This window comes from Bombus vancouverensis, chromosome 4 (assembly GCF_051014615.1).
Source record: "Bombus vancouverensis nearcticus chromosome 4, iyBomVanc1_principal, whole genome shotgun sequence".
NCBI classification, from domain to species: Eukaryota; Metazoa; Arthropoda; class Insecta; order Hymenoptera; family Apidae; genus Bombus; species Bombus vancouverensis.
Genome location: NC_134914.1, coordinates 13,298,472 through 13,322,683, shown reverse-complemented (window position 1 = coordinate 13,322,683; position 24,212 = coordinate 13,298,472). Strand labels below are relative to the sequence as shown.

Genomic DNA, 24,212 nt, shown 5'->3' with positions numbered 1-24,212 from the left:
GGCCGAGTATTTAACATAACAGAGCATTTTCCATGTTTTTCAAAGACAATTCACATTTCGATTTTACGATCGTCAATGACGAAGAGAATTATCGTTTTGCGACAGTTATTTAGTACAAAATGTTACGAGCGTGTTAAAAACCTCCTCAGAAATTATTGGAGGTTCTGTCCTAATTCCAAGCAGAAATCCGTTCAAACGATTTTTTTAAATCTGGCGCTCTATATCTCGATCGATAACTCGATAAATCCTTCTTGATTCTTCGATGACAGATTATCGATATTTCTCATTTCACTGTGACAATTGCAAAAATTATTACAACCTCGTAATTCAGTTACGCAATTTCATATATAGTTTAATAACTTCTGCTCTAAATTTTCATTTATTCCGAATTCTCCCGTTATCTCGCTGCGCTATCGAAGACGCGAACCTAACGAAAATGCACGTCGTCGCAATTTATCCTTTATGAAACGCCTAACTCTGTACTTTCCAAACACGAACTTTTTTTCAATTCTCCGATAAAAATTCTTCGTTGCTTTATTACATCGTCAAAGAGTTAAATCGACGTTTGAAAAAACGTAAGAAGTTGGTCCTTTATAAATCGCCGTTATATACCGACGCACGGTAAAATTTTAAATTCTTCCACCGTCATCGCTATTTAATTCTCCTTTCGAAGGAAAACTTTCCTTACACTTTATTACTTCCAGGCGTCACGGCGCGCTAAGAATTAGTCGAAGACCTCGATCAGCGCGAAGACCGTGCAACTTTTCAGATCTTTAAAAGTTGTGAGAAATAATTGAACGAAACCGAATTGAATGCAACTTGTTCGAGCAATAGCGCGAATATTTTGGATTTACAGAGGCATATAATGTGACAAATGGTATAAGAAACGGTACATTTCTTACGTTTTCGAAAAATCTACCTGAAAAATCTTCCTCCGTATGAAATATTTTTTCACGTTTTTATCCTTCCTCGACCTTCTTTCGTGTTCCATGGTTTCCTAAAAACAAAAAAAAAAAAAGAAACAGATGGACTCGCCCGATTTTTGTAGCAAAATAGCTGTTCGACTAAAAGACGACGTTCGAACGATATTAGTTTAATAAACGGGTAAACGGGTGGTGTATCGATTCGACAAAAGGTGGTCGCGGAGGACGATTCTCCGGACGCGAAGAAGAAGGTTGCCACGAGGCCGGGTCGTGATCGATCGAGAACAGGCCTAGTGTGTTGTTCACCGGTGTCTCTAAATGCTCCCTCGAGATAACGCCAAGCCCTGTTTCTGCTCGTGTGCCACGAATTAATAGTGGTCGCGATGTTATGGGAGAATTCAAGGGGAACGAGGCCTAGCTGCAACTTTGTCCTATATTCCAGTTGCTTTGTTACAACCGACGCACACATATACAAGTAGGTAGGCGAAGAAGCGACACGATTTCTCTTCCAACAAGCTCGTTTCGTTTTTATCGCTGATTCGCAACGCGGTGACGCGATAACGTGTCTCTGAATGACGACTCGACCTTTTCACGAAACACAATGGTTAATCGTTCCTTCTCATTGATTTTTCTTCCCTTTTTTTCTTTCTTTTCTCCTTTCACTCTTTCGAATCGATGCAAACACGGAGGACAAGCTTCAACATCCACTTGTACCGTGCGATCTGTTTAACTGGCTCCTCGTGCATGTGTTAATCCGCTAATAATATTAGCATATTCGACAAGTTATAGATTAGTGGATTATTCACATAGTCTTATCATTTCACCATCTTACGCGAAACAGGATAATCGGACGATTCGTAATTTGAAAAATTGCATTGTCAAATTTCAACTGTTTTACGAGTCGGGTAAGAAGGGCAGCTGTTATTCGTAATTTGCAAAGTGCAACTTGCAAAATTTGTACTTTTAAGGTTTCTATAAATCGGGTAAAGAGGGCAGCTGGTGTTGGCAATTTGGAAACTGCGACTTGTAAAACTTATTATGTTTATAAATAACGTTGCTTCGATTGCGCAACAGGGCCCTGGCGATATTAGATGGTTGGTAGATGATTTCTAGTTGGTAGAACGTTTACGAGCGTAGAACTTTGTATTAAATAGGACTATCGGATGGTTTATGATTCGTAAAATTTCATTTGTGCATATTAAATATATGAAATGATTTATCGATAGCCGGTAATATCAATAATTTTACAATTTTAGTTCAGACGGGATAATTGGGTGACTCGTAGTTTCTTAAATTTCATCTATTTTATCATTCATAAACTCGTTCCTGTTAAGAAGATTCCTATTTTTTCCCCAAAAGTTCCTATTTTTTCATAAGGATGCCTGTTTACACGTGTTATTCTATCAGATCCTGTATAGTAGATTTCGATTCTAGTAGAACTTATTGGATAATTTATAGCTTGTAAAATCTCATTTATTTTATCATCTACAAACTCGTTTCTTTTTAAAGAGTTTATCGATACCGATTCTATATATTGAGTTGGCAACTAAATGATTGCGGATTTTGCCATTAGGTGGTATTGACAAAATCCCCAATCATTTAGTTGCCAACCCAATATTTTCTTCCTATTTTTTCGCAAGGAGTTGCTTTATGTCCGTTTACACGTGTTATCCTATCGGTCCCTGTATGGTAGTTTTCGATTCTGGTAGAACTGATCGTTAGAATTTATACGTCGTAATTTATTTATACTCGTTAATGTTAAATGCTAGATACATTAAAATTTAGATGTTAGACAATTGTTCTATGGTAGAAACTGTATCCACTTTCACGAAAAGGTTATTAATAACATAAATGTCGAATTACTAGGCGGAGAGCCTCCACCTGGGTGCAAGCTGACTCTGGGCTACAAAGAGGACGCCCAGGATCTAAGATCGTCGACGGAGGAGCTCGACTTGCAAGATCCCATTCACGAGCAAGATCTGAAAAGAGAATCGAAGAAACTGGCGAAGAGGCGAAAGGAGGATGGCTCCATGTCCGATTATAGCGGCAAACAATTAGACAGAGAAAGGAAGGACAGCAATTGCTCGGAAATCGTCCTGCTAAACATCAGTGGAAGAACGTCTAGACTCTCCTCCGTGGGTAGCCAAGGTTCAGGAGCCTCTGGCAAACTTTCCGTTGTCTCTGCCACGTCGTCCAGGTAGATTAATCAGTTGCTCGTTCTTGCAACGACCGCCCATGTTTATGCAAATTCCTACTTTTGTAAGGAAAATTTTCTTTCAGCCACTAAATGCGTTATAACGTGTATTTATTTGATTTATCTTGTATAATTGAGAAAATTGTTCGTGTTATGTTCATTTAAAGTGTATCTTTGTATCTTTTGTCGTACACACGTAAGAACATATAGTTATTTTCACTTATTATACTACCAACTACAGAATAGGCGTTACTTTATTTTGCATTGAAAGCGATACGAAAGACTGCTCCAAGAACGTCCATTTCTTGAATATTTCCATATCAAAGATTATGTATTTGCTGAAAGTTAAACGCGTCGAAATTTGTTAAATACTAATATATCGTAGTATTGCGACAAGTAAGCGCGACGTTGCTTCACTTTTCTTCGATTTTCAAACAGATGTAACGACTGTTCTAAGACTATCGAGTGGCGTTGTGATAGTTGAGGGATGAGCGGGAATTTCCGTAATTTGTATGTGCGTACGGACGATGACGAAAATTAATCGATATCGTAATTAATTATCAGGTCGCCGAGTCCGCACAAATGTTTACTGGAAACGTCGTTCTGCGGAAGCAAACCTACACTGGCAGACAACTTGATAGAACCGTCGAAACCAGAGACCGACGACCTGGAGAAGATCCTGCTGAAACGTGAAGCAGACACGACGAAAGCACTGATTCCAGACAGCATAAAGGTATCGATGGTAGATGGAAACTTGAAACCAGATCCCCTGGATAAACCTAGGAGACGAGGGCGAGAAGAGAGGAAGGAGATCTTCAAGAGAGAAGTGGAGATCACGAAAAGATTCTTGGAGAAGGTTAACATACAGGTAAACTCTAATCGACAACAAGGACTGGTTTTTTCTTTTTTCTTTTTTTGTCAAGAAATGTTTCGTCGATAATTTTTCACATATGAACGAAAAATTAATTTACAATATTAGTTCTGCAATATTATACATACGTTTTGTACGTGGATATTGAAGGTACCAGTGGCGAAGAAGTCAGGTGAATCGCCAAGTACAACGACGTCGCAGCAGCAGTCGGCGAGAAGTCAAGCGCAAGAGGTACAAAAGCCAGCGACCTTAGACTTCAACGACAAGAGGAAAAAAGCGCAGAACTTCAAAGAAATCGTACAGACCACTCCAACAACGAGCAGCGTGACCGGTAGTCCGAAGCTACCAAGGCATCAGAAAGTCCGCGATCTGGAAGGTTCGCGTACACCCAGTCCCTCTTCCGTTTCCAGGAAGAGCAGTTTCGCCTCTCTGTTTAAGGTAGCCTCGTGCTTCCGTGTTCGTAGTTCGTATTAACAGCGAATGCTTATTATGTATTTCATACACACGATCTGTCTAAAAGATGACCGAACTTTCGAAAAGTAACGAGATACGGGCAACGCTTTTGGCAAGACATTTTTTACTTTATTCGAATCACATTGCTTACTTCGGGTAGCTACCAATTAAGTAACGGTAGACTAATAGAAATATATGTTTTTTAGGGACAGGAAATATATGTCTTTGCAAGTTTGTATGGATTTTATGAAGCGTCGGTTGTTCGTTGCAGACTAACATGGAACTTGAACGTTCTACTAGATACAGTAGATGTTTTAGTTTGTGGTGGCGTTTGATCCTAGTCACGACAAAGAGACGAAGAACGAAGAGTAGAGAAAGAATACTCTTGCGTCGTAACGTCGAGAATATAGCAAAAATATCGATGTTTTGAAGCAATTGCTCCGGTATATATATCCAAATACTTGCATTTTGCACTTGTTGGCAAAGTAAGAGAGAAGAATCCGCGTGTATCTCGATAGCAGCAGTCTCGTTAAACAGAGACGTTATTCGCTGAAGTAGTTCGGTTACCTTTTGGCACAGATCGCGTACAGTAGAAATTAGGCTTGTACGCTTCACACATCGTCCACACCTGGATTCCTGGCTTTGTCTTTGTAGAAGATCCGCTAGCTTAATCGAGAAGAATCTCGAACAAAAGACACTGCATGTACTTGACCACCGCGTGTTCAACTTTTAAGGCCCGTACAGACAGCAGTGTGTTGAGCCCAGAATCGCCGTCTCCGAGCACGAAACCACGTCGTAGCCTCACCTCGAAGATCAAGGACACCACGGAGAGTCTGCGTAGCAGATCGAAATCGCGCGAGCGAGTAACCTTGGACAAAGGGTCTGGCAGTTTGAAAAAGGACTCGAAGAACAAGGGCGTGTTCTCCTCGACGTTGAGTCTGTTCAAGAAACGCGAGAGAAAGAAGAGTTATGACGAGGCGATAGCGGCATCCTGTGGCACGGAGTTGGATAGTTCCGGAGGACACCCGTCCTTAGAAAGCATAGGCCACGTGGAGTTTCGTTTTAACGCTGAAAAGGAGAGTCGCAAGGACGACTCGATCTTCATAAGCCTGCACGCGGATGACAGGAACTACGAGGAGGCTCTGCCTTCGGAGAGCGTGTCGATACCACTGGAAACGCCTACCAAGCTGCTGGACGAGTACGAATCGGAGCCTCGAACTGGAAGCATCGTAACGGAAGTGTCGATAGAGCATTATCCACCCACGACGAGGATAAAGACCGAAGCTTTGATCGAAACTACGTCGAGGCCGTACTCGCGGGACAGCCAGACCAGCCAGATCATACCGCAGAGCAGTTCGAAGGATTCTGAGATCTCGAGGAGCTCCTCGAAGGACTCGAAGCTGAGTAATCACGGGAAAACCAGCGAAACCGTTGTGAGATCGTCGTCGTCCATCGATAGCAAACCTCCTGCGGACCATCGAATATCTAGCAGTTCGTCGAAGGACTCGATAGGAAAGAAGGAAGCTACGAAGCCGAAAAGGAAAAGCAAAGAGCTGCAACAACCTGTCGAACCAGCCGAGATAGTCGAGGAAGATGTTTCAAGGCAGAAACAGAAACAAGTTGAAACTAGGGAACACGCGCCGGTTAAAACGATGGAAAAGAGGCCAGACTTGTTGGATGACGGAACGAAGACTGCGGATGGACTGGTGAAGACACCAAGCGTGATCTCTGATCTGGATCATAATAGTTCGGAGTCGGAGAGAGACTCGGAGATCGAGTTTGTTAGGAACAAGGTGGAGAAACTTGCCGAGGAATTGCCTGACGAGAGGAAGGGACTGTTCTACGAGGAGAGCTTCGAAGAGGATCTTCCTTACGTACCCACCACCCTACCCCTGGAGAAAAGCGTGGCTGTGCCGATCCTGCCTGTGAAACAACGACTTCAAGAAGTAAGGTAAGTGTTATTTAAAATTGTGCTGTTATTGCTCGCTGATTGGAGCGTACTTTTCTTTCTCTTTTGTTTCACACGATGTCTGCAATGTTGCGATTCACTATCCGTTTATTCACAGCCCTGTTCAGAAGTCCTGAGACAATTACGTTCGTAAAGTATTGGAAGGTTTGCTTAAAAACGGCGAGAAGCTAAGTATATAATAAAAAGGAGTCAAGTATATCATAAAGGCACGAGGAAATGATGTTTAATGATTCAGAAAGTATACGCTACTAATGTATCGACGATATTAACGAAATGTAATTCCAGATTCTAAGAGTAAATTTCCAAGCTCTACATTTTTAAACAAACCTCTAAATTCCAAACTTGGAAATATATTTCCATATAAGTTCCATATAAGTTCCATATAAGTTCTATTGGGTTGGCAACTAAGTTACCACAACCCAATACATTTTTCAACAAAATTTAAGATTCTAAAATAGAGTTCTAAATTTAAGATCTTTTACTAAAATTCGAAACTCTCAAATAGAATTGCAGATTCTGTATCTTTAAAAAAAATGTCCAAAGACTTTTAAACAGAACTGTATCGCGACCACGAGTCTTATCTTCAATGACAATACCAAATTAATAACGTTATTCACGTCCAGAACGATACCAATCGAGAGGCCGCGTTCAACGACGCCGATAAACCCGACGCTGCTCGACGAGTTTGTGATGCAGACGTCCCTCGACGAGCGTCGTGTTGAGAAGATGAAGATATCATTGCCGCGAGAAGATAGCTTTAAATTGAAAAGTCCGCGGAAGCACGCGGCCAACACGTTTATGGAATTCGCAGGCAAAGTGCCTGACGGGGGACGGAAGAGCGCAGGTAAATCGCCGAGTCCTCCTCCACTGCCACCGAGGGCCACTGCTAGGCCGAGCAACTGGATCAACTTCGAGGAGATACCCGAGAAGAGGAAAGCGCCGAAAAGGATCCAGACGATTCCTCGACCTGAGGACGAGGTGAAATCGGGTGGATATAGCTACGTTCAACCGGAGGAATGCAGGTGCGTTCCTTCTTGTTGAGTGGATGATGGAGAACACACTGGTAGATTTTCGCAAAGCAAATTCGTGCTTTTATAAACCTAATTAAATATTAGGTTGTCCGAAAAGTTTCTTACGCAAGTTTTATACGGAAATAATAGATGCAGAAGATTTGTCGTTTTATTGGGAAAAAGTGGATCGTTCATGATTCGGTAAAATGATATAAAAAAGAACATGCGCATCTATTATTTCCTTATGAAGCAAAAGAAACTCTTGGGATAACCTAACAGGTGGAACTTGGTTGTAGGTAGAATTTTGTCATCCACTGGACGTTACAACAAGTCATGAAAATATTTGTTAGGTATATTCGTAATTAATTTCAGTATTTTTGTCTTTGTCATTTTATATGAATCGTTATCAGTGAATGTTAATTTGTTACTCGTTACTTGTACCAGATTTATGTATCAACGTCGATCATGTTCATTCGTTGCTCGTAAAATCTCACCAGTGAATTGCTAGGACAGCCTCGAAAATGTCTTTGATCGGTCTTCGTATGTATGTTCTTGAACAATCTTCGGATAATAATATATCAAACGGCCAAGATTGAACAGCCGAACGACGTAATCGATTTGACAAATCAAATTTCTAAATTAAATAATTATATGACATACGAATAATCTCAAAGTATCGCCAACGAAGAAACGCTATTAACTGTGAACTCTGTTGCGAAACAGGTGCGAGTGCCATGAAGAATCTCGAAGGGCGTCGATGAAGGAAGCGTCCACGACAAGGACTTCTTCCTCTTGCAGCAGCAACGGAGAACGTCCTTGTAACGGTGACAATTGTACGGTGCCTACGTCGACGTCCATGGACCGTGCCAGTATCGTCAGGTAAATGCGCCCGGGTACGATCGTCGATCAAAGTCGTATTGCTCTTGTAGAACAATCGTCGAAGACGTTAGTGATGAGTAGAGGTCTGTTTCTGTATTTTCAGTGACAGCTCGCTGGAGTGTAGCCTGAGCATCGAGGAGAACACGACGCAACCGTTGTTCACGTGCTTGACGAAGCCGTTCAGCATGGATCTGGACGTTAGGTCGAATCGGTCCAGTATCGTATCCCAGGACGAGACTGACGAGACCCTGCACCAATAATAGTTTTTTTCACGGCACGCCTCGCCTTATTATCCTCCTGTTCAAACAAAAACAAACAAAAAAAAAAAGTGAAATTATCTCCTTGTTGGAACTGTTCTCGAGCCGAGTTCTCGTTCCTCCTTTCGCCGATCCACTTGAAAAGAATCGCGTCGTTTATCTTTATAACGAATCAACTCTGCTCGCTCTTTCTCTTTCTCTCTCTTTCTTTCCTTCTGTGGAACGCTTTTTTATCGAACTCATTCTCCTCGCAAGATCGCAAACGTCTTACAATTCTCTGGTATGTGTCAATTCCAATAACGGAGTTCTATGCTCGTTTCATTGCGGCAACATCTCGTATAAGTTACACGCGTGTATCGACTTTGAAGCTACGCGTACTCACTGAGACGGATCAAGAGAAGATACGAATCGGATTCCAAGCGACAGAGTCGTTCGTTGTACGATAGACGTCGCGTGTAACGCGTTTCAAAGTGTCTGTACGTTTCGTAACGCGTGATTTTACAAAGGATGTAAGCGAAGATCGATGTGTACATGTACACTCCCGTTCATAAGTGTTCGGACGCCTGCTGGTTTTATGCGAAACGGATCAGTTAGCGACCATTAGTCTATATTGTTAAGAAAACGATGAAATCGGTTGGAATTTTTCTATGAGTTCCGATACTGACTTAAGAATGGGAGTGTATATCGTTGAAATTTCCCTCGACTTTTCTCGTCGTTGGCTACGAGTCAAGGCTATCCTGTACTTGTTTCTTCGAGGTTGAACACGGTCGAACATCGAACGTCATTGCTGTTTAACGGCGCTTCGTAGTCGATTTTACGAAAAACGCGTCACGGAAACGCTCCGCCGCATTTCTCGCTATATCGTTTAACATACACACATACATATACACGAGAATACATATACACACTTGTACATACCTTGTAACGGTCATTCGTTCGAGAAACGTTTTTAGTCTAATTGCGTACCTTCCACGAGAACTCGTTCGTTCCTTCGTTACTAGATTCGCGTAATTATACCTTGGAAACGAGGGCAAAGGCATGCTTGCTGATGCGCGCGTGTTGACCAAATGCTTCCTCACGACAGACAAGAACGTGGTTCTTGGAGATCTATTCGCGAACAGTGACTTTGAAAAGGCATTTTTGATCGTCGAAGCTCCTCGAGGTCCTTCGTCGCGCTCGAAATTCAAAGTAGTCGATATCTACCAGCTTAGACGCTGGAGAAATAATTAGCAGGCTGCAGATCTGCCTGAAAGCTAAACTAAGCTACGTCATGTAAGTTCAGTTTAAAGATATTTCCTTCGATACGTATACTACCGAAACTGCGACTTGATCGAGAGATTTCTATTTATAATTTGTACTTTCGAAGCTGAGATAAAATAACTACCCTGCATGGTTTATTCGCTGCTTCTTGCGATGATTACATTTAGACTAAAGCAAAGAGTATTCCCGCAATGCTCTAATAGCCGAACGTATTTTCGATGAATAACATTTCGTAAGATCTGTCCAAAGTTGTAGAAACATTATCTATTAATATTATTAACATCTATTAACATTACTCTGAAACGATAGAGTACACAATATTGGGCTTATGCAGACAGATTGAAACATTTAAAGTCGCTGTACGAAACTAATTTTTATTCAGCTACAGTTACATGACTCTTTTATTTATTTATTTAACGGGGAACAACCAATATTAACTATCTTTGTTAATATGTACTGTATATGTACTATAATGTGTATCGTATATGATCGCTGCAGATAAGATTAGCCAAAATTAGATCAAAGAGTTGTATTTGAAATCTGTATAAGTATTGTATATCCACGTGCAGTAACGTGAAAGCGTCCAGCAAATATTATACTCTTGGACAGTAATATACGTATCGAAGCGAATACTTTTGAATTGAACATAGCGCAGCTTAAGCCCGTTTTTCGATGGATCTCCGGCTGAAAGCTAGTTTCACGATCGCGTTTAGATCACTGTGAAAGCACAGGGGACCTCGAAGCTCGAATCACCAACGCGTGTTCTCGAATATCATCGGCCAACTTCGTCGTAACGAGCCCCGCAACGTTTTGTACACCGAACAGAGATAGTCGGAAGAGTATTATTTTGTCGATTGCGTGGCGTTGACAGCGGGGATCTCGTGCCACGAAGCAAGCTTACTTCGATGCTTCATCATATCATGTAGATAGACCTAGGTCTGTAAGTACCTCCGCAGGTGTAGACAATTACAAGAATATCGTGAAACGTTCGAACAGCGAGCAATTGTTCTTATCGCGATTCTCTCGACTTTCGTGTACACGACGTATTCTATTGAAACTGAATGCGACTGACAGTCTGCGGATTTTCACGCGTTTGTAGGAAATTCGAAAGCGCAACATTGCACAGCGGAGACGCGTAACGTGGAGACATACACAGAATATGCAAAAATACGGTGCTCCGTATGTTACAATGCTGGATGAAACAATTTTCTACCTGGATTCTATTTTCCTAATTATATTCTGGGAAATGTGAATCTCCGCGTAAAGATCCGCGGTGATCGATCGTACACGAGAATCGAAGGAAACGAACGTTCGGACAATTTCATCGGACGCATATGATGCGTCCATTATCGATAGATCGTTCTATCAGTATTAAGACGAACGTGATTGTGATCGCATTTATGCGTGTGCGTGTGTGATAAACGCGTGTGCATTCGCATCGATGCACCCTGTGGTGCATATCATTTCCATATCCATTTGAAAAAGTCTCATTCCTCGGAAAGAATTCACCCTCGAGCTTCGAATATCAGAAATGAAACTCTTCGAAGTCAGCGAGTTTGACAGAGGAATACGACGATCTCCTATGGCTGCTGAATAGTGAGAAGCGAGCGTGTAAGTGTTTAGGAGCTTAAGCACGACGAAATCAAACCGACCACGAACCACAGAATCGATCTGATTGCGTTTTCGTTGATGTTACAGTGTTTCTTTCGGTTGCTTCGTCACTCGAGTAACGTCGTGACTTCTTTTCGAGATCCATGTTGGCTGCAACAGATACAAGCCCGTTCCTAAATATCGGGACACGTTTATCACAAAATTTAACTGTGGGAAAAATCCTCGCAACGTTGTTTCCAACGTGTTAAAAATTTTGCTTAATTTGAACACTTGCCATCCGAAGAGTAAGATAAAGCGATTGCTAATTCGCTGAACATTCAGCTACGTTGCATTAAGAATCTCATCATTGACAAACGATACACTGATGAAACTTCACTTTGTACTATTATATTGTCCATTGCATTTGCTGGGTTTTTTCCTTTTTTTTTTATTTTATATATTCCTTTGACGATTCAAATTCGTTTAGCGGATTTCCACGAATTTCTCGAATATTAAATCAAACTTGTCTTCTTAACGCTAGAACTACCGATAGTTAACACGAAATTATTTCTACCAAAACCAGCCAAAATGACTGAGCTTTAAAAAACACGTAATAATAGAACATTTTTATATTTATTGATTTAATACTTTCTTACGGAAGGAATTCCATGTTATGTAGTACATTTCTGATATTATTAATCCATCTGGGACCATGATCCCTAAACGAGGATTCACACGTTTATAAAATTGTAGAACCAGTCATTCTCACTGGTGTGGCATTGCTAGTGTTAGCATCTAGCGATCGATTCGGAATTTTCCTGATAACTGATATCGTCATATCGAACGATACGCGGTAAAAATTTGAAAAACGTGTGGCAAGTTGTACGAAACGAGGAAACTGGTTAATCGGGGTTCTGTAAACGGATTACAGGACCCTTTTACACTTCGACAAGTACCAGTCATTTTCACTGGTATTGGCCCTGATACAAAATTATTTTCGATTTGAATACATAAAAAAGAAAATAAAATTCATTATATTATTCTTTTAGTTATCGTTGCGGAACAAATATAACACGAAGTAGGAATTTTAAAATAAAATTGTAAAACCAGTCAATTTCACTGCTGTGGTAGTTCTAGTGTTAAAAATTAGATTTAGTTGAAACTGTCTCAACGAGATTTAAATCAACCAATCGATAGGTATAATCGTCAATTACCGTCGTTTCCCTCTCCACGAGTAACTTTAACAAATTTTTTCTGATCATTGCGAATCTTTAACTCGCATTCTGACTGATCGATCGTTTGCAGAATAACGTCACCGAATTATTTCGCGTGAGATCGACCACTGTCCCGATATTTACGAAAGTCAGTCGAATTGTTTCGTAACTTTCGAACGACGGATCTCGATCATCCAAGCTTCCTAAAGCATCGACATTTTCGTTGTTTCAGCGAGCGCTTCTTCGCTCGTCCAAATTGTTCGCTACGACTAAGTTTTGAATCTTCGAGTCGGATGATTCATCGAGTTAGAAAGAGCGCAACATTGCAGAAAGATTCTGTTCTGTGGGATGTCGAATTGAAGAGTACAAGGTAATAGAAGTAATTGTAAAATTGTTCGATCCTCGTTAATCGAAAGAGTCTTATTTAATGGAATGGATCGCGTCGGATATAGTGAGTCGCGAATGTATTTGAACACATATTATAAAACGCTCTTATGTACATATTATATGTGTGTGTTATATCTGAATCTAAAACTCTTGCAAATAACTTTTACAATTTTTACCAAACGTCTCTCCGGTCGTTGTCACGCGCAAATATAAAACTCTTGGTGTTTGTCAACTTTGAGCAGCGTAATCGCGCGATAGCCAGGTCGATGCTAATGAAATTTCAAGATGTTTTTGACATGACGCGCTTAATATCGTCCCGTTTATGCCAAAACCAAAAATACCGTGTATGCTTTCGTTTTGTCGTTCATGGTCTTTGTTCTTGCCCTTAGCTACGTAGATGTAAAGAGACGAGCGTCGTAACTAGATTTTCCCGCGCACTTATGCGAAATCTAAAGACGCAGAAGCGCGTGGAATTCGTACGATATTATACAAAAATATAGAAGATATCCAAAGTATATTACGCTACGTCTTGTAATTTCTAACAAGTGCAACAAATCTCCTTTAAAGGAATCTCCTCTCTACAGATTCGATCATGTTCGTAAACATGAAGATTTGCATAAAGATTCTGGTCCACGGTGTAGTTGTAACGAACGTGATTAATTGTATCGTAAACTCGATTTATCATTCTCAGACGTGTCCAATAATTTTACATTCGATCGCGAGTTTCTACGATCTGTTGAATCGCGTATTTGTAATGTTGTTGGCATAAGAAGGACGATATATTCATAGAAGGTCTCTATAAACGTTCAAATACTTTCGTGAACCATTGTAAATCAGGTTTTAGGGTAAGTAGCGATTCCCGCGAGACGATAATTGAAGAAGAGAAGAAGAAGAAGAAGAAGAAGAAAGGTTTCCGCTGAAATTGATCGCTCGGCTCTTTCGTACCTTTCCTTTGCCTTGTTAATCGACGATTAACCAAACCAGTTAGCAGGAACCAATTAGCTGTACCGATCGCAATTTAGCGATAACGTAGCGTACTCTGATCGGAGAACCCTGAAAGATTGTGTCAAGTTTCTTCGAAGAGGGATCAAAAGAAACGAAGATTCCTCGGCTCGTCGTCGAATTTTCCACCGCGTAAGATACGTTCCCATTAGCCGTGTACGATTATGCTAGTAGGCTGTGTTCAATTGCGGAACAATGTTCGTTCGAGTACACGAACAAGTTGAGAAACGTGTCTCGTGTATTTTCTTCGCAGCTCCATCTCGTGATCTCTCGTGTCCGCTATTCGTAGAATTCAAATTCCTACAATTCAAATTCGTACAATTTTATTTAAAGGCGGTCGTCGATCGACCTTTGTGCGTTTCTTTGCACGATCTGCAACGAGATCGTACATTTCTCCGCGTAGATCGTTATGGATATCTTCCTTTTTTTTCTTCAACCATTTAGTCCATTTTTGCAGTCAATATCTCGAGCTTGTTAAATCAATGACTTGCTGTAGAAACATGACGCGTCCACGTTTCGTGAAATTCGAATCTTTACACGCAACAAATATCTCTTCGCTGGTTTCTTCGTGTTGCGTAAACTTATCAAATGTATAATTGCTTCGTAAATTCGTCAGAAGTAATATTTTTCTTCATATCGATACACGATATATATTTCTAATATTACATATAGTAAACTTACATGTAATACTATTAATATATATTTATATACAGGGTGGTTGGTAACTGGTGGTACAAGCGGAAAGGGGGCGATTCTACGCGAAAAAAGAAGTCGAATATATAGAATAACAATTTTTCGTTCGACGCTTTGTTTTCGAGAAAATCGACTTTGAATTTTCGCTCGGTACGCGTGCGGTACGTTATAACGGATCTCGCTGTAGATCGTTGTCTCGATAGAAAAATTAAAAAAAAAAACAAAAAATAAAAAAAAATTTTATTCTATATTTTCGACTTCTTTTTTCGCGTACAATCACCCCCTTTTCGCTTTACCAACCACCATGTATAATTTTCCTATATCCAGCTATCTTCAACAATCATAATTTACCCTTGTCATTTCATGTTCCTAAAAACGATACCGCAACTCGCAAACTAATTCTATAGCACCACGAAGCGATGACAAAAACAATGTAGAAGATATTTATTTAATTACAAGGTAGACGGTATTTATTTAATTACAAAGTACCGGTGAATCGTTCAAACCGTTTCCCTACGAAACGCTGAAAATGGACACGCGATATTTTTCCAGCAAGTCGTCATCATTCGCATTTGTCATACGTAACGCGATTATTTTTTCCTTCTTTCTCTGTCTTCCCTAACCACGTCGTCCATTTTTCCTCTCAGTGTCTCGAATTTTTAACGTAAGTTTTCCCATAAGCGATAAACGCAAGTGGAAGATGTACGCGTCTCTTCTTGCATTTAGTACGGGAAATGCAACAAGATGTACGCGTCTCAGCTTGCATTTAATACGAGAAATAGAAGGAAATTGGAGGAAAGAGAAAGAGATCTCCACAATTTTATTACTTCACCGTCGGTGTGACAGAATCTGGTTAACACTTTGACTGCCACGCCGAAATCACACGTTTCGCTGAGGACGCCACGACAGTATTTTTATTATTCAAAGCATATAATGGCAAAATAATAATAAATCGACGATGTAAAACAACATTCTTCCTCGATGCACCGTTCATCTCATTGGTGGTCACCGGTGACCTCCGTGGCGCCTTGGTAACAGTCGATAGCGACGTATTATAACAAGACTTCGTTTATTTCAACAAACCATTCGCTCTTCGTTATTTCGTCGTAAGCAAAACGTGCAGAATATATTGTTGAAACGTGTACAAGATATTAGTAAACGGTATTTGCTCGTTCTATATATAATAGTAAGGTATATGCACACTTCTAAATTCAATTATATATATGATTACAAAGCAGCATTTACGATTATTTTCTAAGCTGTGTTTAATAATAATATTCGTAGATCAGCCCTGAAACATATGGACGCGAACACAGTGCACCGTTAGATGCAAGATTTGTTCTCATTTTTTTTTTTTTTATTGATGTTCTAATAAAAATGTTTAATCGTTGAATGGGGCACTTTTTGTTTCAAAGTATCTTCTATTTATCGGTTATATTCAAAATGCCCTGACTGTCAATTTTCATTCAATTTTTACAATTGTTAGAAGTCGAAACGCTCCGGTCACCAATGATCACCGTGGCAGTCAAAGCGTTAGTCGGTGCACAAAATGACACGAGTTCGTTTCGAGTTCTCCGATACGCATGTAGGAATTGAGCAAATCGTTCCGCTTTTATCTTCGAACGAGAAGAGGCGCGACTGGCGCGTCTTAAAACGACTCGCTAAACGAGTTAGCCAGTTAGCAGCTAGTTCGTCGAGGTCTACGGAAGGACGCTCGATCAACGAGTCTCTTCTTAGATGTTGATGTTTAGCTTGGGACCCTTCGTCGGCGATTTAATCTTAGCGATTTGACGCCGCAACACCGTTTTCCGCAACTTTTCATATTCCTACTCTTGCTTCGCGATTCGTTTGCGTTTTCCCGGTCGAAACGATGGAACCGAGGAAAAGAGAAATGAGACATTCTGGAGATCGTCCGCTCGAGACAGACGAAACTTCCGCTCTCCAGACAATCTTCGAGCGTAATTTAAATTATTCGCCGTACGCATTGATCGAATCGATCGAATTTTCAACACTTTCGCTGCGATACTCGTCGATTACAACAACGATTAGACCGAGGATTTTTATGCAGTTTTGCGGTTCTATCGACGCAAGCAAATGGAGAATCAAAGAAGTTAACGACTACTTCCGTTTGAATATTCCTTACATTTCCGCGTATTAGTTTCCGGTGCAGTTTTTACTTTCTCGATTTTTCAATCTCTCGTAAACGCGTAAAAATCCGCAGCCTAATGACGAGTAACGCGAAGCTTTCGATGTCTCACAAATATTTCACTTTGAATATTTCAACTCTACGATATTAATTAAATTGTTCGATCGTATCGATATTTAAGCATGCGCGTTTCATATTTAGACTGTGGATGTTGATGCAAATTTTTATCCCCGTCAGCACAAGCAACGTAATGGAAATCTTATATTGCCAACGAGTACTATATTTTGAATATTTCGTCAGATTTTTGCATACAATATGCAGTCCACATAGACGGTATGTATATTTTCTACAAGTCTGTCTATGATAAATCGTTCAACGTACGTGCGTTCTTCCATTTTTCAATTTTCTACAAACGCATCAACGTCCATAGTCTGTCCGAATTATCGCCAGACGTTCTTTTCACCATCTGCTGCCGTTTCATTCGCGCGTTCGATGAACGTGTTTTAATTCTGTCTCGTTTCGAGAACAGCGAAAGCTTCTCCGATTGTTCCAACATTTTCCGATTAACTTTCGATAATTCGAAATAAGTATGGAGACGAGTTCGAACGAACGAACCTCTGCTGTATAGATTATCCGCACAAAAGTACGTTGAAGAAACGCTTTCCCGATCCGACGAACGGTGGGAAGCGAATAAAGAAGAAAACGAAGAAAAACCGGGAAGAATATAAAAGTTGTAAAGGCTCCTGCGCGCGTTGAAACGCGTTGCGACGCATCGACACCTAAGTTTCGCGTAATCAGCTTCGGTTTACCTGCGCGTTATCGATTCCTTTCAGTTCGTGGCGCGATACTGAACTTGAAACGCGTATTTCAAGATGTGCCAGCATTTCCCAATTCCAGTGTCGTGATCGGTACTAGGAAGTGGATCGCGAAGAATACAAAATCGAAGACTAAAACGAAACAGCCAGAAACACGGTTAACCGAGAGCCACGGATTTTCTAATTGCGCGTTATCGAAGCAACTAGCAACGAACGAGCCGAGCGATCGTGAAAATTATTCGCGTCTACGTGATTCTGCTTTTCAATATCTGTCGGATAAAGTTCGGCCAAGCATCGAGAAACAAAATACAACGATCAGAGTCTAGCGTAAATTACGTTCGGTATCGTTGCCACCCTCCGCGATATGTCGAAAGCGAGATAGTTTATCCAATTATGATGATTGGTCGAGTTTCTTTATGTAATTATTCTATTTTAGGCTCGTTACGTTCTATTTCTCAAATAATTTCTTTTGAAATTTTATTATTTTTAGTATTTTTTTTATTAATAATTTTAATTGAGGATTATTCTTTTTGTATATTTGTTAAATTTCAATATAATATTATTTTTTTTTATGTATCCTTTATATATTATTTTTGTTATTAGTGAATTAATTGATTTAAATAAATTCCATTTGATTCGATCGAGGGAGAGTCAGAATTAGTTTCTGGATTTAATGTGAAATATTATAGAAGAATAATAAATCGGCATCTTTCGGGCCTTGTTCATCGACCAAGACGCAATTCTGACTGCTGCATCGATACAAGTTGCTTCCGTAATCGAACTGCATGGCCCGTAACACGCGTCGCTGCTAAGCTAAATCGCACGAAGAGCCCAAAACGCGCATCGCGACGTGTTGGAACGCGTACAGGAGCCTCGAGGGAAACTCGTAAAAGTCACTGGGCCGTCGCAGCCCGATTACAACCACCCTTCCAGCCTCCCTTAGCAATACACGTCGTTACACGGTTACTTTTTAAGCTACTTGACGACTAGCGGACGTCTACCGAGATATTTCGATGTTTCTAAAGAAAAAAAAATATGTTGTGTAAATAAAAAGAGAATCGGAGGGCGCATGTCGCGGTGACGCTGCAGAGAATCGTGGTATGAGAGAGTGGGAGAGAAAGCGACAAGAGAGGAGAGAGATTAAGGGGAAATGAAGAAAAAAGGAAGAGAGCGAGTGTGAGAGAAAAAGCGAGCGATAAGAAAGAAGGGAAGCAACCGGACGGAGAAAGAGAATAAAAATGGTGTTTGTGTTTTGACGGCTGGCTCAATCATTTCAAACATCGCGTTCCTCTAGACACTAGACTGTAGAATGCTCTCTCGCCGTCAGCAAGTTGTGAGACCGGAGGCAGCAGCGTGTACCGGAAGTTGTGGAGTTCCGTGGTCAAGGAATCGTCCACGAGGCGAGAAATCTATGAAAAAGACGAGAAAAGAAGGAAAGGAAGGAACCGTTTGTTAGAAAATATCGCGAATGTTCAGGAGTGTTAACTATAGATGGAAATACACAGGTTTTGCAATGTTAATCCAAGGCAAATGGTTCTCGATGTGAGATCGTTCGACACGACAACGAGCTTCTTCCGCCCCATCTTTTTCCTCTGAAAAAATCTTCTGACGTCGCTTAAGTTTGACTGGAACGTGTTCGTAGGCCTCGTAGTAATCTCAGAAGATTTTATTATTATTGTCTGCTATTGCTATTATTCGTTGACGCAGATATGTCTGAATTTCCCTTTCGCTTCCGCCGTTTAATGAAATTGTCACGTTAACGTTTTTTTATTAATTTATCGCCATATATTGATACGTTATTCGTCGTTAAGTTAACATTTAAAAAATTCACGTTAATACTGCACCACAGACGAAACGATGTTCTATTTAGTTTAGAAGCCAATCGAATCGAAAAAGAGTGCAAGTCAATTTTTTTGGTATTATTCGATAATGATTATTATTCGACGTTGAAAATGAAAGATAAAAATTAAAATGTTATTCTCGCGTTGGTTACGAATAAGATTAGAGTGATACGATCGCCAGACGATACTCTACGAACAAAATTCGCATAAGATGGAGTTTGACCCATAATAGCTTTCGACAATTAATCACAAATTATTGTACGTTAATTAGAAAAAATGTAACACGGTGATCTTGCAATTACTCTGCGGAAAATTAGGCGTATCTGAGTTGAATCGCTCCCGATTCGATCTTGATGATCCTCCGGTGGGTCGTTCAGAGCTCGTCGCTGGTCGAGTCGTCTTATTGAGGAACCGGAAGTTGCACGCAAAGCGGTGATCATCGTTGTATCGCGGTGAAAGGAGCGTCGAGGTGACGAAGAGAAAAGCAAGGAATATTCGAGTAACAGAGCGAAGAAATAAATATTTATAGGTCCGACAATGGGAAACGATCGACCCGCGTTGTTAATTAAAGTAATAGGGAAATTGAAGAAACAACTCCGCTCGGTGTTAACTGTAATAAGAATCTTTTTCTTTAGGCGCGAGGAAAAAAAGAGAGATGGAAAGAAGAAGAGAAAAGAAACGAGGGAGAAAGAAAAAAAAATAGGAGAAAAGTGGCGTAAAAGACAAAAAAGAAATCCGTAGGAAAGAAGATAAAAGCAAGAAGCTTCGTCGCGGACGGCTCTAAGCCTGTTATTTTCTGAGAAACAGCAAATTATTTATTCCTATAGAGTCTATTCTTATAAATATAATAACTTTCGACTGAGTTCCGCGTCGACTTACCGGAAGTAACGTGTTCGTATCCGCAAATTCGTTCGCGCGTAAAACGATTATAAGAAATTTCGAGGATGAACAAATAAAAAAAAAAAAAGAAAGAAAAAGAAGAGAGAAGAAAAGAACGTAAGAAAGAGATGGACATTTTTCGCTGTATATATGTATGTTTATTCTCAAAGAAATTATACGGCTATTATTATATACATATATATATATATATACATACACACACATACAAATGAAAGAATTACATTACGAACAAGATATAAATAAATAAATAAATATGTATATATATATATATATATGTATGTATATACAGAAAGGGAAGAAAAATTGGAATTACGAAAGACGAAGAGGGAAAAGAGGAAAAAAATAACGGCGGAGTGTGAATTATGAGAATAACGTATGATGCTACTTATACGATATTTCGAAGCACGTCTGTTTATGGAATTGTTACAGAATGAATTCAATAAATATTATCTTAATACGATTTCAATGCTGGCGATCTTTTAACGATGACATTGTTAAACGTGTACGAGAACAGCTTGCGATTCTGGTCTCGGTGCAAAGTTCTTCATTTTAATTCATCTACTTTCAACTAACTCTGTACTGAATCATTGTGTACTAATCTGATTTCATTTAATATATTGACTGTTAAGCCTTTGGATCTTGGATTTTGCTGGCGTCCTGTAACTACTGACGCGCTTCGTCTCCTCCCTCTTAGCATTCTCCTTTTCCTCCTTCGAGTCCACCACCACTGGCTGATCGTTGTCACGCAGAACAATCGTTGCCGCTGTCGTCGTTATCATCGAATTCTGGTCCTGCATCGATTGCTGAAAATACGGCATAGATCAGTAAGTCGGGCGTAAAAGTACATTTTCTTCAATATGATAGATTCAATATTTAAGGGGGTATTCTGGTCTAGAAATTTGAAAAAATCGAAATTTTTTTTTCATATTTCCAAAGTTTAGACATTCAAGAATATGCCCTTAAAAGGATTTTTCGAAATTTCAATTATTTTATGAGTTACAGCCATTTTTGTGACGTGGCATCTGCTCCGGTCCGACCGGGACCAATGTGCAATAAAACTTTAAACGCGTTTTTCTCGAAACTACATTTTCCGAGTTGGCGTGCACGATATCTCAAGTTCTAACGAACCGATTTATTTTAAATTTGGTCCGAATATTCCTTATATACTCCTCTATCGTCCGGACCACGCTCAGCTCAAAATCCTTAATATTACTATTTTTTAAGCGTTCGGAATTGTCAAAAAAACGTGCGAAATAAGAAATTTTTTTTCAAACGGCCGTCATTTTGCGAAAAAATGTTGTATTGACTTTTCCAAGGTTCAGACGATAACGGCATCCATACTAATTAAGAATCCGTTCGCATTTTTTGTTTCGGGTGACCAGAAGGGTTGATATCACGCACGCCACGACACCCCATTTTTTTGGCAGCACCCACTTTGCCAGCTCGTAACTTTTTAAATATTGAATCTTTTTTTTTCAGTGAATTTTTTACGTAATCTCGAAATATCAATAAACAAATGCTAACAAGGAGGATAGCAAAAATATTTTTTGTTTCGCTTGTACAGAGCTTCAAAAATCGGCCGAAATTCGTGCCTCTAGACCAGAATACCCCCTTAAAGAAAAAGTAGGAGAAAGAAAGATAATGTCTGTACTGTAATTAGTCACCAAAGGAATGTTTGTTCATTTTAGGTGTTGTGAATTAATTAGATGGAAATTTTTCGAAGAAGATTCGCAGATAGTTCGATAGGAAGAAAAGTTACCTGCATGATGTTTAGTAAGAAGAGAAAAGCAAGCAACGTTAGAGCACTGAGTGCAGCTCCCTTGTCGCCTCCTTTGCCTTTGCCACTGAAAATATTCGTAACATCACGATAATTATCTGAATAATTATAATATAAATATAATAATTATAATGATGATAATAATTTAACGACAATCTAACTAACAATTGATTATCTCAGTAATTTAGTAACAACGATCAAAAAGTAAGTAAGTTCGTAGCACAAGCTGTATATTTTTGTAAAAGAATTATTTCTTTGTCATTTGTATCAAGATGCCACGATTTTGCCAGTTATGCAACACGAGAATTCTAATCGATAGTAGCGTTCTTCACCCTCGAGAACTATGATGATATCCTCCAGATTCGCTGTGATGGTATCCTCCAGATCCGCTGTGGTGGTAGCCACCAGCAGGGCCACTATGGTACCTATCAACATTAGGATAATAAGAATCCTTGTAGCCTCCAAAGTTCATCAAGGATTTAAACGTCATCTGTAAGAAGGTTTATCGACAGTTTATAGAAATGCATCCACAGTTACCATTTTTAACGTCTTTAAAAAAAAAAAAAAAAAAAAAGTACCTACCACGTTTGGTACTTCGAAAAAGTCATAAATTTTGAAAGAAATAATTTCAACGGTTGGTAAAAATTTTGATCTGTGCTACTGCTTTCAGTACTTTGCCAAGTATTTAATTCTGAAGAAAAATAAATTATAATAGAAAAATTGTAAATTTAGAAGAAATTCATCAATAGATTCGAACATCGTTTGCAAGTATATTTGCCAACAGAAAAATTAATTAATTAATAATGTCTCGGTACAATCGATTTTCAAAGGATCTGTAATTATGCAGGAGAATTCGAATTTTCTTGATAGAAAGCACTTTCGAGTCACAGGTGTCTCACCTTCAACGAATCACCGACAAACGCGCGAAGAAGCTTCCGTCTTTCGCAACCTTCCGTCTTTGCGCGTTAATTCACACTGTTTCGCGCAAGGAACCAACAGTTTGTTCTTCTTGCTTTTGGTCACGGACTGTGATTCTCTTGGCGTTGTTCGCGCCTGTCCGCTGGTTGCACCGGTTAAACGCACAATGTCCTCGTTGTCGCAGAAGCGAAGATAATTTTTGTTATCATGAAGATCTGCAGACACATTGTTCCCTATCTCAGCAACAGAATGTCTTTAAACCGAGTAATTGCTGAGACAGTTGACCTAGTTGGGTTCAAGGAACAAGTAGGATTTTCACGAAGATTCGACATTTAAGGAGGTATTCTGGTCTAGAGGCACGAATTTCGGCCGATTTTTGAAGCTCTGTACAAGCGAAACAAAAAATATTTTTGCTATCCTTCTTTTTAGCATTTGTTTATTGATATTTCGAGATTACGTAAAAAATTCACTGAAAAAAAAGATTCAATATTTAAAAAGTTACGAGCTGGCAAAGTGGGTGCTGCCAAAAAAATGGGGTGTCGTGGCGTGCGTGATATCAACCCTTCTGGTCACCCGAAACAAAAAATGCGAACGGATTCTTAATTAGTATGGATGCCGCTATCGTCTGAACCTTGGAAAAGTCAATACAACATTTTTTCGCAAAATGACGGCCGTTTGAAAAAAAATTTCTTATTTCGCACGTTTTTTTGACAATTTCGAACGTTTAAAAAATAGTAATATTAAAGATTTTGAGCTGAGCGTGGTCCGGACGATAGAGGAGTATATAAGGAATATTCGGACCAAATTTAAAATAAATCGGTTCGTTAGAACTTGAGATATCGTGCACGCCAACTCGGAAAATGTAGTTTCGAGAAAAACGCGTTTAAAGTTTTGAGACGAGTTTACTCGGACGAGGTCTACCGTCTACTGTCCATTTCTGTACTACTGTCCATGGCTGTAACTCATAAAATAATTGAAATTTCGAAAAATCCTTTCAAGGGCATATTCTTGAATGTCTAAACTTTGGAAATACGAAAAAAATTTTCGATTTTTTCAAATTTCTAGTCCAGAATAGCCCCTTAACTTCGATTCTTTGAATCTTTAAATCTTTGG

The 24,212-nt window shown here is 39.7% G+C and overlaps 2 protein-coding genes across 9 annotated transcripts in view; one reads left to right on the top strand and one right to left on the bottom strand.

Annotated features, from left to right (window-relative positions):
• LOC117156501 (uncharacterized) overlaps window positions 1-13,522 on the top strand; it is a 41,446-nt gene extending 27,924 nt beyond the window's left edge. For 4 of the 8 annotated variants that reach the window (XM_033333568.2, XM_076618003.1, XM_033333569.2 and 1 more), the window contains 7 exons: window positions 2,790-3,120; window positions 3,682-3,985; window positions 4,139-4,426; window positions 5,176-6,392; window positions 7,034-7,432; window positions 8,144-8,299; window positions 8,403-13,522. In XM_033333568.2, coding sequence (XP_033189459.2) covers window positions 2,790-3,120; window positions 3,682-3,985; window positions 4,139-4,426; window positions 5,176-6,392; window positions 7,034-7,432; window positions 8,144-8,299; window positions 8,403-8,559 — 2,852 coding nt within the window. In that variant the 3' untranslated portion in view covers window positions 8,560-13,522. Of the gene's footprint in view, window positions 1-2,583; window positions 2,629-2,789; window positions 3,121-3,681; window positions 3,986-4,138; window positions 4,427-5,175; window positions 6,393-7,033; window positions 7,433-8,143; window positions 8,314-8,380 lie in introns of those variants that run through there. The other 4 variants (XM_076618008.1, XM_076618006.1, XM_076618007.1 and 1 more) reach the window with 4 other exon arrangements.
• A 7,304-nt stretch (window positions 13,523-20,826) lies between these two features.
• Window positions 20,827-22,774, bottom strand: LOC117156512 (uncharacterized). The gene is made up of 3 exons (XM_033333591.2): window positions 22,514-22,774; window positions 22,164-22,248; window positions 20,827-21,207 (listed from the first exon to the last, which is right to left on the bottom strand). The coding sequence occupies exons 1-3, from the start codon at window positions 22,669-22,671 to the stop codon at window positions 21,010-21,012; spliced, it is 441 nt and encodes a 146-aa protein (XP_033189482.2). The 5' UTR covers window positions 22,672-22,774; the 3' UTR covers window positions 20,827-21,009.
• Window positions 22,775-24,212: the final 1,438 nt, after the last annotated feature.

Excerpts from the sequence above, each read along its gene's own strand:
- LOC117156512 (XM_033333591.2), bottom strand. The coding sequence starts at position 22,671 with ATGACGTTTAAATCCTTGATGAACTTTGGAGGCTACAAGGATTCTTAT. Across the intron at positions 22,249-22,513 it reads TATCATCATAGTTCTCGAGG|TGGCAAAGGCAAAGGAGGCG; the intron begins GTGAAGAACGCT and ends GAATATTTTCAG. Across the intron at positions 21,208-22,163 it reads TCTTACTAAACATCATGCAG|CAATCGATGCAGGACCAGAA; the intron begins GTAACTTTTCTT and ends CCGTATTTTCAG.